The sequence below is a fragment of the Plectropomus leopardus genome, chromosome 4 (genome assembly GCF_026936395.1).
Source record: "Plectropomus leopardus strain MGB_pleo_1.0 chromosome 4, ASM2693639v1, whole genome shotgun sequence".
Classification (NCBI taxonomy): Eukaryota; Metazoa; Chordata; class Actinopteri; order Perciformes; family Serranidae; genus Plectropomus; species Plectropomus leopardus.
This window is the reverse complement of record NC_142179.1, coordinates 13,969,106-13,982,994: the sequence shown is the minus strand read 5'-3', so window position 1 is coordinate 13,982,994 and position 13,889 is coordinate 13,969,106. Positions and strand designations below refer to the sequence as shown.

Below are 13,889 nucleotides of genomic sequence, written 5' to 3'. Positions count from 1 at the left end.
TCAATGTGTAAGCAGTGTTTTATTGCTGTAAACGGTCATGGCAAAGTTAGTTTGAACTTCTTGATTAATAGTAGCAAAGATACTCCATAACAGAAGATACCTCATTACAAGCTGCGCCAATGATACAAAATGGTTTTCACTTCCATCTCTCAAGTTGGTGTGGTCGTCTCTATCCTGCATACCCATACCTCATTTGGAAGTGTAAACAGGAAATATGAAATGTGATTCAAAACAAGACTACACTATATACAGTACAAATTTAATGTTAGTTTGTCTTTTTTCCGCTCCTTTCTAACCCTTTAAAGGGACACAAGATTAATCTGAAGGGTCATGAGATGATGCCTCTCTAATATTTGCCTTTTTTGGTGAAATATCAGATAATTCTAACAGTTGTAAAATTAATGTTCACTTCTACTTAACCAGACTACCAGACTACCCTACCTTAATTTATGGACCCCTGGAGCACCTGGCTGATGGGTTAGAGTGAACGCCACTTTACACGTCTGTACACTGAGTTCGATTCCAGCCTTGGTACCTTGTCGTGTGTCATAGGCTACCAGCCTGTTCTCATTCTGAACTTATGAAATATGGTCACTTTTTACAGTGTTTTTGGCATAAAAGCACAGCACCAAAAGCCACCTTTTATGTTCGCATAAAAAGACACTGGAAATGTCAGGTGAGAACGCAGTGGAATGGTCAGAGGGCACTTGGCGCATCTGCATGATACCGGTAACTTGAGTAAACGTCCAGACAGAACCGTCGTGTCAACATGAAATGCAGAATGACGCGTCGGGTTGAAATGCTGGCTGTAATGACGCAATATAAGGAGCATGAGGGCGCTATAGGTCCGTTGGGGGGCAGTGGATGGACCAAATCTGAGACCTTCATACAGGAGTCCAGTGTTCGCTTCCCATCTGAATGTGATGGTCTTTTTCACCATGTGCCTCCTTCCCATCCAAACATTTGTTGCTATGTGCTGTTGTTGCCTAAACATAATCACTTGCTGCGTCAGCTCACCATGGACATTTGTAAAGAGCAGACACAGAGGGATACCTACAGCAGAATATGTACACACTGAAGTCCACTGCAAAGCACCAATATGTGTCGACTTCTCACCTTGTTTCCAGTCTGCTCCGTCATTCGTCAAATAAAGACAAAAAAGCCCAGTGCATGACTTTGTACCCCTCTGTTTCTGGTGCCTTTGCTCAGACCACAACAATCCTCAAACTTGGCCTTCATTTGGATCTCAACTACACGCCTATAAAGTTTCATGACTGCATCTTGCATGGCTGCGAAGTTATTGTGTTGACAAAATTTGTCCATAGACAGACAGACATATTAACACCTGGCAAAATGCTCAAAACAGCTTCTGCTGTAGTTCCTGCTACAATTGGTGTCATCAGGACCTCTGACTGTTGGTCCTCATTCTGACTATCTGACTGATTGGGTGACATGTATTTCTCACAGAAGCATTATTGTTCATGCACAGCAATATATTTATAGGCACTCCCTACACACAACACTGTTCTTATTGCTACAAAAAGTACTCCACCAAAAAGATCATCATCATGTTTTAACACATTGTATCACATGCCGCCTACCTATTCCAATACTATATGATGCTATGAAATAAAATGCGAGCAGACAGGAAATGCACATAACTGTGATACATAAAACAAACACATCTGACTTCTGTGCTCTGCCTCGTCCAACAGACATCTTTTCGAGCAGGGAGAATACAGTGTGGAGACATTTCAGAGAGGACTTTTGATTTGAATTAATTGTACACTAAGTACTGACACAAAGGAGACCAACAAGAGGACACAACAAATCATAACATTGGCACAGAATAAAGAACAGTCAGAGTATATTCCTGAAAAGATGGCTGTATCCCCACTTGTGCACGTAGAAATGTTTATTTCCTGTCAGTTCTCTATAGTGCAGCACGGTAAGAGCTTCCTGTTTTGATGGCGAATGAGAAAACGAGATGGTGCTAAAATTCTTCCACGTTTTGTTTTATAAACCTGTCCCACCCAGTCCCAACCTGTAACCTCCTTTGACTCACTGCCAAGAAGACTTACTGTAATTATAGCTGAGGGCTGTCCTCTTAATAAAAAAACAAAAGCACTGGCAGAGAGGTGAGAGGACAGCAGGTCAATGACCCTGCTGTGCACTGACAAATAAACACATGTTTAAGGTGAATTTTGCAAAAGTAAAACAGCTTAGCTCCTAATTTAGGATGCCATGAACCCTCCTGCTTCATTTTGAGGGTGTGCTAACATTTTAAGGGATCGTCTGCGATCTTTCAACCATGACTGAGCAAATCTACTGTCCTGACAAGCTCCAGGAAACAGTCACTCATGATGGTGAGTAACAAACAGTAGGAATTTTCTGTGCATTGCCACAGGGCAAAGTAAAGCTGCCACACTTCTAGGTGTATTTATCTGGTCTGTCTCTTTTGTGTTTAAACAGCGCCCTCCATCGTCACATCAACAGCACTGTTCAAAAGTTCTGCTCTCCTTTTATTAGGCCGATATCAAAAAATATATACATTTAAGAGACTTCTTTTTAAATTTTATGTCAAAGCACACTCCTGCAACAGAGTAACTCTAATTCACCTCAGCCAACTAGTGTTTTACTTTTGTCAATCAACCTGACAACAATTTTGTTCAAGAGCATAACTTAAAGTAAACATGTATATGTGAATTATAAATGTTACAATTGATTTGGGTTTATTTCACAATTTGAAACCTGGGTTGACATTAGTTTTGATGCCTTTCATTTAAACCTTTGAAGCCTGAACAAACTGGTTGGATTTTTAGAAACCATGGGGAAAAGGCAATGAGCAAGTTGGCAAGATCTATCCCCTCAAAAGAATAAAGAAAATTAGAGAAAAAAAAAACAGAACAGAAAAATCCTCGTGAAATGTTAAGTTTTGTGTTTCAACATATCAGCTATATCTTATTACAGCACTCATTTTGTATAAAAAGTATTTTGATGAGTTGCTAATATTTAAGCTACATACTTAACAAACTAGACATTTTTGTAATTTAGAAAAAGAAGTCAATTTTCACTCCATGATTATACTAGTTTATGATTAATTATACCCAATTTTATAGACGGATTTTAAGAAAATTAAATTCACATTCTCCAAATACTGCCAAGCATTTGATCATTTTGTTATATTTCTGTAGGAACTTCAGCAATATATTCTATTCTATTATATATTTCTGACGATTTTGGTTTGATTTTAACTTTAGAATTAGCTTTAAAGACTGGACTTCAATAGACTCTATGTACTTTAAAATAATTATAACTGCAGATTCAGCCTCTTTTTGCTCTTTAACAATGTTGTTCATGAATAGGTGCCGAAATACGTTTTTCTATGCAGATGTATAGTCTAAAAAGATTATTTGCGTCTATGTTTAGCAGGTCTCACTTGTGGTATAACCCTCTTGTATCACTTTGAGTGGAAATATCAAACACCCCCTCGTCCCGGCTGACAATGGTTTCGTCCAAAGATGGCAGCCTCCGTGTTGAAGCGATGTGTGACTGCAGCTGTCAAAGTTAAATGTTTAACTCCTTCTCTTTCAGGTAAACTCATCCTTAATCCAACCACGATAAAAGTATAGCTTCATATCGTTATATTTCTTTGCATAATTTCTCCTTCCTCGCTCTTCTGTGTCGTTATTTGGATGTTTAGGAGCTAAATGTCCCCAGATCATGTTGTTAGCTAAATGAAGCTACATCAACCGGCTAACTTAGCTGCAAAACTCAGGTTTAAAAACGCAGTCTGCTGCAACATTTAATACTCAGTACTGTAGATCTAAGAAGCCGTTCAAGATCCATTTCTTTGCTGGTTTTTAACTCATTCCACCTGCTTTATATATATATATATATTTTTTTTTTATAGTATTAGGGTTATTTCCCAAAAATAGGTTTTATGCTTTTTATCCCTTTTGCTGTTTTGACTTGTTATTAAATACTTCTTTTATATTTCTTTTATTTGTTTTCCACCCACCTCTGGCCTGTATGCTGTGTAATGATTATATATGCACACTTCATATTATTATTGTCATTTCCCTCTATTCTATTGCATTGTATTTTATGTGAAGTGCCTACCTTTGCATATATATTTATTTGCATTTTTTGCCCTTTTTAAGAATATTTCTTTCATTTGCTGCTCTCTTGCTGCTGCAACAAAACAATTTCCCTCATAGGACTATATTTATATGTGTGTATATATAAATATGTATGTGTGTATATATATATATATATACACACACATATATATATATATATATTGTATCTACATCACCTGGTTGACTGTCTTTGCAGCCAGAAGATGGTTGCTCTCAGCAGCTTACACAGACACCAAAGTGTGGGAGGCGAGAGAGAAAGATCCTCAAAACCTGGGTAAGACAAATATGCTTTTAAAGCTAATATTCACATGAATTATATTTCACAGTCCATTCAATAATAACAAGAGCTTCCAATAGAGGTAATGATTTCTGGGTATTATGTGGGGGAACTTATACTGTAACGTAGCGTAAATGAAGAAAGTGTTCAAGAATGTAATCCTAGGGGCAACTGTTAAAAAGGGATTTTTTATATGCTTATTTTTGTTTAGCCTTTATTTAACCAGGTTTATCCCACTGAGACTGGTGTTCCTTATCCAAAAGAAGGATAGAGGGTGTCATATTCTGTACAGATCGTTAAGCACCCTGAGGCACATTTTTGATTTTTGACATTGGGCTAAACGATGAAAACTGACCTGACTTGACAATTATTTTTTTATCAAATATTTCCCGATCTACAGTTTAATTTTTTTGCCAGTTTAATGTTGTTCAGCTTGATATTGGGTGTTCAATTTTGTGTAAACACAATAATATTATTATTAGTATTAATACAAACTTAAAATCTGAAGTTCAGACTATTGAAGCGGTTTAATCTTCCATGAAGTAAGATATAGCTCTGCTATCAATATATAGCCGCACTGAAATCACCTGTTACACATAATATGAAATGTGCCATGTAGCTGACTTATATCCACATCCATAAGTATTGATTATTGGCAATTTCATGTCAACAGTTGAGCACAGACTGTTAGTGCGAGTGCTCTCAATCAACACATGATGGCAGTGTAACACTGCAGCCTCATGATGCGCTGACTGCTGACTGTTCAATAGTGTGAATATAATTACACACATCCTGCAATGGGCAGTTTATCATACCGGCATGCTATACTGTAAAGGAAATTCTGAGTAGTTTGTTTATGACTTGATAAACTGTATAATAGTCTTTTTTTTTTTTTTTACAGCTGCACTGGCCACCAATATGGACACAACATACGAAAGGAATCTCCCTGTTAGCTCTCTGACTGTGTCGCGGGTAAGCTCCAAATTTAAATAGCCTGTGTTTTGTTTGTGTTTGTGGTAAACCTGTCACTGATAAGTCAACATGGAAGTTTGGATTTGATGGCAGAAGTTTTTAACAGCTATTTATGTTTTCTGTTCCAGTTTGTTGACAACATTTCATCTAGAGAGGAGGTTGATCAAGCAGAGTACTACCTTTACAAGTAAGAGAGATAGTTTTTTACTCTTTCAGCATCAATTTCTGCATCTTTATGTCTGTGTCAGATTTTGGCATCTTCCTTGGTTTTGTGTGGTATCAAGTTGTGTGTGTGTGTGTCTGTCTGTCTGTGTGTGTACTTTTCTTGGAATGAATTGTCTGTTTAGTTTGTCTGTTTTGGTTTATGTTGGGTCACATGCTTTTCTTTGTGCGGGGCAACTCCAGACCTTTCCTGTTTACTCCTTCCTCTGGAATCTGCACCCATTCTTCTGATTACAAGATTTACTATATTTCCCAATCACACCCTTGTTCAGGGTGCATTCATTTTCAAAACCTGGTAAGGATTTTATAGCCACCTTTCCACCCTGGGAAGCTTGTAAATAGTAATTGTTGTTGTAAATACATTCAACTGTGTTTGTTTTTTTAGTGATGAGTTTTCAGGTTGAAGTTGTCAAATTTGCTACTCTGTCCTCTGGTGGTGCAGCAACCAAAATAGTTTATTGTGACAGATGTGGTTGCAGTCTCTTCCTCACATCTGTCCTATCATTCTATCTTTCACACAAATAAAGCAGAACTGTGATAAATGTATGAAAAAGAAAACTTAATTTTATTTATTTATTTTTTTATCCCTCCAGGTTTCGTCACAGTCCAAACTGTTGGTACCTGAAAGACTGGACCATTCACAGTTGGATCAGGCAGTGTCTAAAATACGGGGCCAGAGAGAAGGCCCTGCACACACTCAAAAACAAGGTACATAACAAATTAAATTCCTCCTTCTTAAGGGATACCATTGATACTAAATAAGCTTGAAATAGCCCAATGATCAAAGATGTCAAGGTAGATATGATCAACTCGCTGTTTTTGGTTTTACTCACTGTTTGTTTGATGATCCAAAGCAAAACTAGACAGTGTTCATCAAATTTAAAACCAAACTTCTGTTACTGTATTGCCTATTTCTTGCCTAAAAGTTTAGTGCACTGTTTGGCAGTTACACAAGAATTTGTGAACAGGAAACAGACACCAAACTGTTTCTTTTGTTGTAAAATCAGAGGCTGAACAAAATTAGATCAAACTGTAAAACAGAGCAGCTGAAAAATAGGAACCCAAGATTGTGTTATTATGTCACATATTTCTCACCTAAAATGTTTCCAGAAGCATATTTTAGCTTTCTGTTTAACTGTAATTGAAGACCATTTGTTACCGGCCGGCCGCCATATTGTTACCCAACCGAAAACTCGCATTACATCACCAAACAGATGGAACGTTTTTTGGTCCATCATGGCACAGTGCATTCTGGTAGTTGTAGGTTTTCTACCTTTTAAGCAAAAGCTACAGGCTGCTTCCTTTGTTTTTAATATTTGTGTCTTTCTGCCCCATATATAGCTCAGTTTTCTAAAAAAGACCATCTTTCCAGCAGTGAAATACTTCTTTACAATAATAACTTGAATACAGAAGACTCTGGTTGATGTAAAGTAAGCACAACTTTATAATCAGAAAGGAAGTCTGATCAGAGGATCTTAATTTGAGTTGACAACCGCAGTTATCTGGCAGCGTGATCGAATCTAAAACACCAAGATGAATTTACAAACCGATCTGAGCAGCAAAAATAACATCAGACGTGTTTGACATTTTCAGCCCAGCGTGTGTGCTGTTTTTGAATGAGTTTTAGTATCTTGGAAATTACAGAATTATCCCAAAAGAGGTAAAACGGCATGTGCTCAGTCAGTGCTGACACCTCTGAAATTGTTCTGATTGGTCTCATGTTTCTGTGAGATAAGAGGTCTCGATGTCAGTGATGCTTTAGGAACCAGCAGTTGTGTTATTGTGTAATATACTGTGCACCATTTTTAACAAATCATGGGGGTTATACTGTCATTTTTTACAGATAAATAATGCAAAGAAATTGTGTTTTTGGTGTGTGCAGGTCCAGTATGGAATATTCCCAGACGACTTCACCTTCAACCTACTGATCAATTCTTACATTAAGGATGGAGACTTAAAAAGTGAGACCTTTTTAAAGCATGTTTGCAATCAGACATTTTGAATGTTAAAATAATGTTTACACGGACTGAAATAAAGTGAAATCTTTGCAGACACAAGACTTTAAATATTTCCAGAAGTGGGAACCGACAGACTGTCAAATAATAATTATACATATAGTTTTGCCTTATCTTTTTTCTATTGACATTTTTCCTTAGCTTTTTTTTAAAAAAAAAATCTAAATCTAATATTTTTTTGCAACTTGTGGAACATTTCTTACCAAATTGCTCAAAACCTTTCTTTTGCTGTGTTTGAAAGAAACCAGACCAATTTGCTCAAGATTTAAAGATTTAAATACTTGTGAAAGGTTTCTTAAAGCGGCACAAGAAAAGTGATGTCGCTCCAGGTTTCAAAGGGTTAATGACACCCAAGTGGAGAATCAGCACTATCAGCTTTTTATCCTGATGAATGTTCAACAGTTATAGTGAGGTGATGCATTAGATTTTTCTTTTCATTTTCTGAAAAAATTGTTTAAAATTTGTGCAAATTTGGATGGAAACTTGGCTGTTGTTAGCTTTGCTCTTTTCATGGCATTTGTTAACAATAAGAAAAATACAAAATAACAACAGAATTTCTTTCTTTTTTTTTTTTTACGTAAAAAGCATGTCGAATGCTTGTGATTTTTAAAACTTAATCTTCAAAAAGTGCCCACCCTGCTGACTTTTTCAACTGTATGATGACTAAGAAGAAATCCCTGTAATATTGGCTAACAATTAGTTTTAGCAGTTGCTAAAAAAAAAGATATTTTACTTTGGACTTATCCGTAAAATTATTCATACTTGCCTCTTAAAAGAATAAATGAAAAGGAATCACAACAAATACGTTATAGCGAGCAAACAAAAGTGTTGAAATGACGTAATGTTTTTGTTGTAATTGCACAGGGGCTTGCTCTGTGGTTGAGGAGGTGATGCTTCAGGAGGCCTTCAACCTTCCCTCCACACAGATCCTGTCTCTCTACGCCCTGAGCAGTTACCTAGCAACCAGACCACAACTCTCTGTGAGTGAAACAGCACCAACATGGGAGGCGTCATGAAAACAGATGATCATAGTATATTGTTATGGTTGGAAATAGAGTACATGACTGTGTCAATGTTGCAGCAGATATATGTTTCCAAATAGAGGATGCCTTCACTCGTTCCTCACTGTGTTCAGGTGTCAGAGGAGCGGGCGTTGGGAGCATCACTGCTCATCTGTGGACTGACGCAAGACAGCACTATTGGCCTCAGCGCTCAGCTGCTTGGCAATGTTCTGCTAGGTGTGTGTTTGAATTTCTTCCCCCACAGGGCTTTTATTTATTTATAATTTTAATTTTCTGCTGGGTATCTCATTTATTCTGCACCTACCTCCCCATCCAGGCAAGGTGGAGATGTCAAAGGGCATACATGCCGTGTTTAAAGGGATGCCTCTCTTCTGGGGTCATGGATATCTGGGCCGAGCGCTGGATGTCATGGAGAAAGTGGCTGCTGCTTCTGGTGACGTCAAGCTGGCCAAAGACACAGTAAGGAACACAAAATCAAATATCATTTCAGTTTTTGTGTGTGTAGTCAACATTAACAAAAAAAAACAAAACAAGAAATGTTCTTGGAGAAATATCTTAATTATAAATCCAGGGTTCCCAAGGTCATGGAATTCCTGGAAAAGTTAGGAAATTAGAAGAATTGTTTTGCAGGCTTGGAAATGGTTACGAATTGACTGAATGTTTTTTGAAAAGTTTAAATATGTATTATTTTGTTAATCTTTTAAAATAAGTTAATAAAAATCCCAAAACATATTGTTATGTGAAATGAGTTCTCTGTATTATTAATTAAAAAAATCTACCACAGTGTGAACGTTAAAACGTCACTAATATGACTTGATACACATAGACCAGACTTACACCAGGCTGCACCCCTCTTTTGGGGATAACAAACCTGCTGTCAAATAAAGAGCAAAACATGAAGATGCAGCCAAAAAGCTGTTATGTTGCAGGTTCACCAAGGCTTTCACAACAGGACTCATGGCACGCAAGATACTGAATTATCACAGTCATTACGGTAAAACTCTGTGATTCTAGTGACATTCACTACTGATGGATGGCTAATGTTATCTTGAGTGGGAGGCTGCTTCAGTAAAGTCATACAGTATACCATCAGCAGACTAAATCTCAGCCTAGATCAAACATTTGGCTGTTAACAGATTGTTTATTTACAGAAAACACTTCACTGGTGATTCAATCCAATATGCACATTTGATTGAATCACCAGGTGCCATGATCCAAACATATGCATGAAATATCTCCTTACAAGACATGATGCCAATCAACCTTAATTTATTAGTTATTAGTTTATTATTAGAAGTACCTGTTTGTGCTGGTCTGGTCTGTTGGCAGTTGGCATATGCAAATAGTTGGTAGCGGGAATGTTCAACGGCAAGTTAAGTAACCAAGTGCATGCAGATTAGTACACTGCACTGACGGATACCCTGAGTTAAGGTCATCAGTATCAGGAGAATAAAAGTTAGATCCTTAATTATATCATATCACATAAAATACTGTAAAACATGAAACAAAAGTGGCAGGTATGTGTAGGTAAAAGGCATATTTTCTCTTTTTTGCTGGAAATAAGCAATCAGTCTCAGTGTTTGTTATCAATCCTCCCTCTCGCTTTGGGTTTGACGTCAAACAAACACAATTCCCGAGTGTTAAGAGTGATTTGGATTTAACTTTCTTTCAAATTGGATTCTGTTGTCACACACACGCACAGTTAGACTGTTGTTACTTTCCAGGTGGGGTGTATGACACAGTCTTCGTCTGCTGAGATAAAACACACGCACGCTGTCATATTGCTGTTATTTTTACATATATGCGCAAACGCACAGTCGGGTGTAGCGCCTCTAATCCGGTCTGTGCTGTCCAGTTCAATAGTCCGGCTTTGTCCACGTCTAATGAGATTTTGAAGAGCCTGGAGCACAGAGGGTGTCTGTGAGAATCAACGCAACAGGAACTAAACGGCTTGTGTCAGGCAGCAGCACAGCAATAATGCAGACAGAGCAGATAACACCGCAGGACAGAGGGGAAATATTACATCTCAAATGAAGGTGCTGGTGACTGTCACCTCAGGTGACAGTTAATCTTACTTCTTCCTAAGATTAAGAGATGAGGCGTTTGGCCTTTTTCATCATTACATGCCTGCTCGGCACGTAATTTAATCTAATCAGTGCATCCTCTTCAAAAGTGAAAAATATGTAACATTTATTCAAGTAATTTAATATAAATCAGATGAAGACTTATCAGGTATTAACAGCTGTTTCAGAACTACACTATATTGATTTTGCAAACAAAATAAATGAAAAAAATAATCTTCCTACATACTTAACGTTGATAATCATTGTTCTTTAGCTGGACTACGTGGACAGCGTGCTGCAGGAGCTGTCTGCCACCTCAGACAGCGACTCCTCTGGAGAAGAATCAGCAGGTGAGGAGAACAAGAAAGAAGAAACTGTAGATGAAGATGATGAGGCTGAGCGGGCGAAGCTACCTCAGTATGCCAACAGATTCAAGGTGGGTGTTTGTGTGCAGCAGGTTAGTTTGTAGCAGAAGAATTTACATCAGTTTTCCTTGTCTGGGTGAGCCAGTAAATGTGATAAACAATGTTAACCTGTCACGACTCTGAGTGGGCCGCATACTTTAAATTTAATTGAATGGTAACCGTAGCTTAAACAAAAGTCTTGACTAAATCACTGTGATGACAAAAGTATTTTTGATCAAAGATAAATGAAGACATGCTGCATTATGCATAATCTGTAGAAAGTAAAATTGGCAAACAGGTATCAGACTCTAAATTTGATGCTTTTTAAGACCTTTTCGAGATAAGTTTTGATCAAATTTTAGACTTATTTTTGGACAAATTGTCTTTTTTAATCCAAGCATTGCAGGTAAGATGAAGGAGTGCTCTTGAGTTTGTCGCTACTCTTTGGAACAAGCAGCAGCTGCGTACATGCAGACAGCAGCACAGAGGAGATACTCAGGACGACGGGAGAAAGAGAATCTGTCCTTCCACAAAATATCCTGGTACATGTAGGCACTGCCAGCACGGATCTATGAGCTTTCTGTGTCAGTATAGCACGCATAAAGGAGTTTTATGCTTCAGTACATTTACCATCAACACTGATTAGGAATTAAAATAAAAAAGAGGCAAATTTTCTCTTTCTCTTTTTTAAGCACTAATTACTGGACATTGTTTTGTCAGATTGGGACTCCAGATTATCAGTCTCTTTTTAAAATGAAAAGAGTTCACTGGTTTGGAGGGTTTCACTCCAGTTGGGGCTGTACCCGACTCAGAATTATATCAGTAGAATCGGATTCTGTAGTTCAATACAAATGTTTGATGATTCCTATTTTTTTTCACACAAAATTTCAAAGTTTTGAACGGGGCTCAGCGGGACATTCAGTGTGACAGCGGTATTGATGTAATATAGTAAACAAGGTAACAGTGTTAACGATGGGTCGCAAATGTGCAAAAGCATTTTTTATCGACACTAGATATCAAACAAAAGCCAGAGACTGCAGCATGATAGCTCGCTGTGAGCTGTAATCTCACATCTCACATCTCACATCTCTCCCTTCATCCTGAGTATCTCCTCCGTGCTGCTGTCTGCATGTATGCAGCTGCTGCTGCTTGTTCCAAAGAGTAGCGAGAAAGTCAAGAGAACTCCACAGCAAAATGTGGAGAACAAACAGTCCCCAGCAGCACACTGACTTGCAAAAAACAAACAAACGGCTGCTGGACTTGAAGAGATGTCAGTCGGCTGAGGGGTCTCTGCCTGATGATTTGAATCTCCAACTTTAAAGGGGCTGCCCTAACTAGAGTCACTTAAATGAAGTGTAGAGGTCACTGTTGAGTGCTTCAACATCTTTTTTTTGTTCCCCTGCCTCTCCAGGACCTAAGCAGCCAGCTGGAGTCGGAGGGTAAAGTGGACTCAGCCTCCTTCCAGGCTTTAGTGACCGCACTGGCCCAGCAGAACCTGGCTGCTGCAGAGAAATCAGACGTGGAGCAGTATGAGAGCGGGGTGCAGGCCTGGGAGACCGAGAGAAGGCAGCTGATCCAGAGAGAGAAGGAGATGAGGGAGAAGGCAGAGCTGGAGAAACAGGAGCGGTTAGCCGCCAGGGCTGCAGCCCAGCAGGCGTAGACAATGAAGACGGAGCTGAATCACTGAACTGTCCACTGAGTATGCACATTAATGTAATATGAGTTTGATGTCTCTAAATTTGTGAAACATTGTCAATATTACATCTGCTTGTGTCATCAGTTGTATATAACCGTTATTGTGTGCTTATGTGATGAGTATTGCTCTGTTTTTATAGTGTTAAATAGGGCAAATATTGTCAAAATAAAATTAATTTTCATTCGTATCAGAAATTGTGTGTCACATTTAGTGTTTTATTCTGGGATGATATCATTATTGGAACGTATACACACATCAATTGTGAAGCCTGATGGTCGGGTGACCTCATATAAGCAAAAAGAAGGGAAAGCTGGGGAATATTTCACATCACATCCTCCCACTCCTTTTCCTCTGCTTGCAGTCGTCTGTGTGAGTGTGAGTGTCTGTCAAAAGCATCTTTGTAAGTTTTCTCACAAGGGATTGAAAGGGGTATTGCACAGAAGAATTTGCTGATAAGCCAATCTAAAGAAAACCAAATTCTCTGCATGGAAAGGAATGCATTTACTGTATGGCCAGACACATTTCTGTTCACACAGGAAAACATAAATCATGCAGTATAGGCCTTGATAACAGCCAGAGTGCACACAAAGTGCACTTCTGTGTTTGTTACGAGTGAAAATATCATCATGAGAGCGGATCAGCTAATACATGAGCAGCACTCGTTGTAAAAACTGCATGTTAACTGGGCAATAGAGTAAAGCCCGAGTTGTTTAGACCCTACAGAGAGATAAGATAATAGATCTTTGGAGAAGAAAATGCTGTTGTGGTTGTACACATAATACATTCATTCCACATTATGTTGCAGCTATTCAGTATTCAGAGCATGGTCTTGGGAAACCGCCTGGTATGCAGCCTAGGATGAATGAGCGGCTGAAAATGCTGCAACAAGAGGGCTCCTTACTGACTGCTTTCCTGAAAGCAGCTCTATGAGATGTTTAATATAGCTGCTGGAAAACACTGTTTCTAATATTTAGTCCCTTTTGAATGTCATATTTTGGACTTTTTACTTCTTAATTGACCTGGGAAAAGGCAGTTGATAAAACAATTTCAACTCAGTGTCTGCTTAGCGTATTCAT

General features: G+C 38.3%; 1 protein-coding gene across 1 annotated transcript; it reads left to right on the top strand.

Moving 5' to 3' along the window:
* Positions 1 to 3,475: 3,475 nt before the first annotated feature.
* Positions 3,476 to 13,007, top strand: mrps27 (mitochondrial ribosomal protein S27). Its single transcript, XM_042487628.2, has 11 exons — positions 3,476 to 3,594; positions 4,339 to 4,416; positions 5,321 to 5,391; positions 5,520 to 5,578; positions 6,207 to 6,321; positions 7,496 to 7,574; positions 8,493 to 8,608; positions 8,764 to 8,866; positions 8,967 to 9,109; positions 10,988 to 11,149; positions 12,529 to 13,007. Exons 1-11 carry the CDS (start codon positions 3,522 to 3,524, stop codon positions 12,775 to 12,777), a joined length of 1,248 nt encoding a protein of 415 aa, XP_042343562.2. The 5' UTR covers positions 3,476 to 3,521; the 3' UTR covers positions 12,778 to 13,007.
* The last annotated feature ends 882 nt before the right edge of the window (positions 13,008 to 13,889 follow it).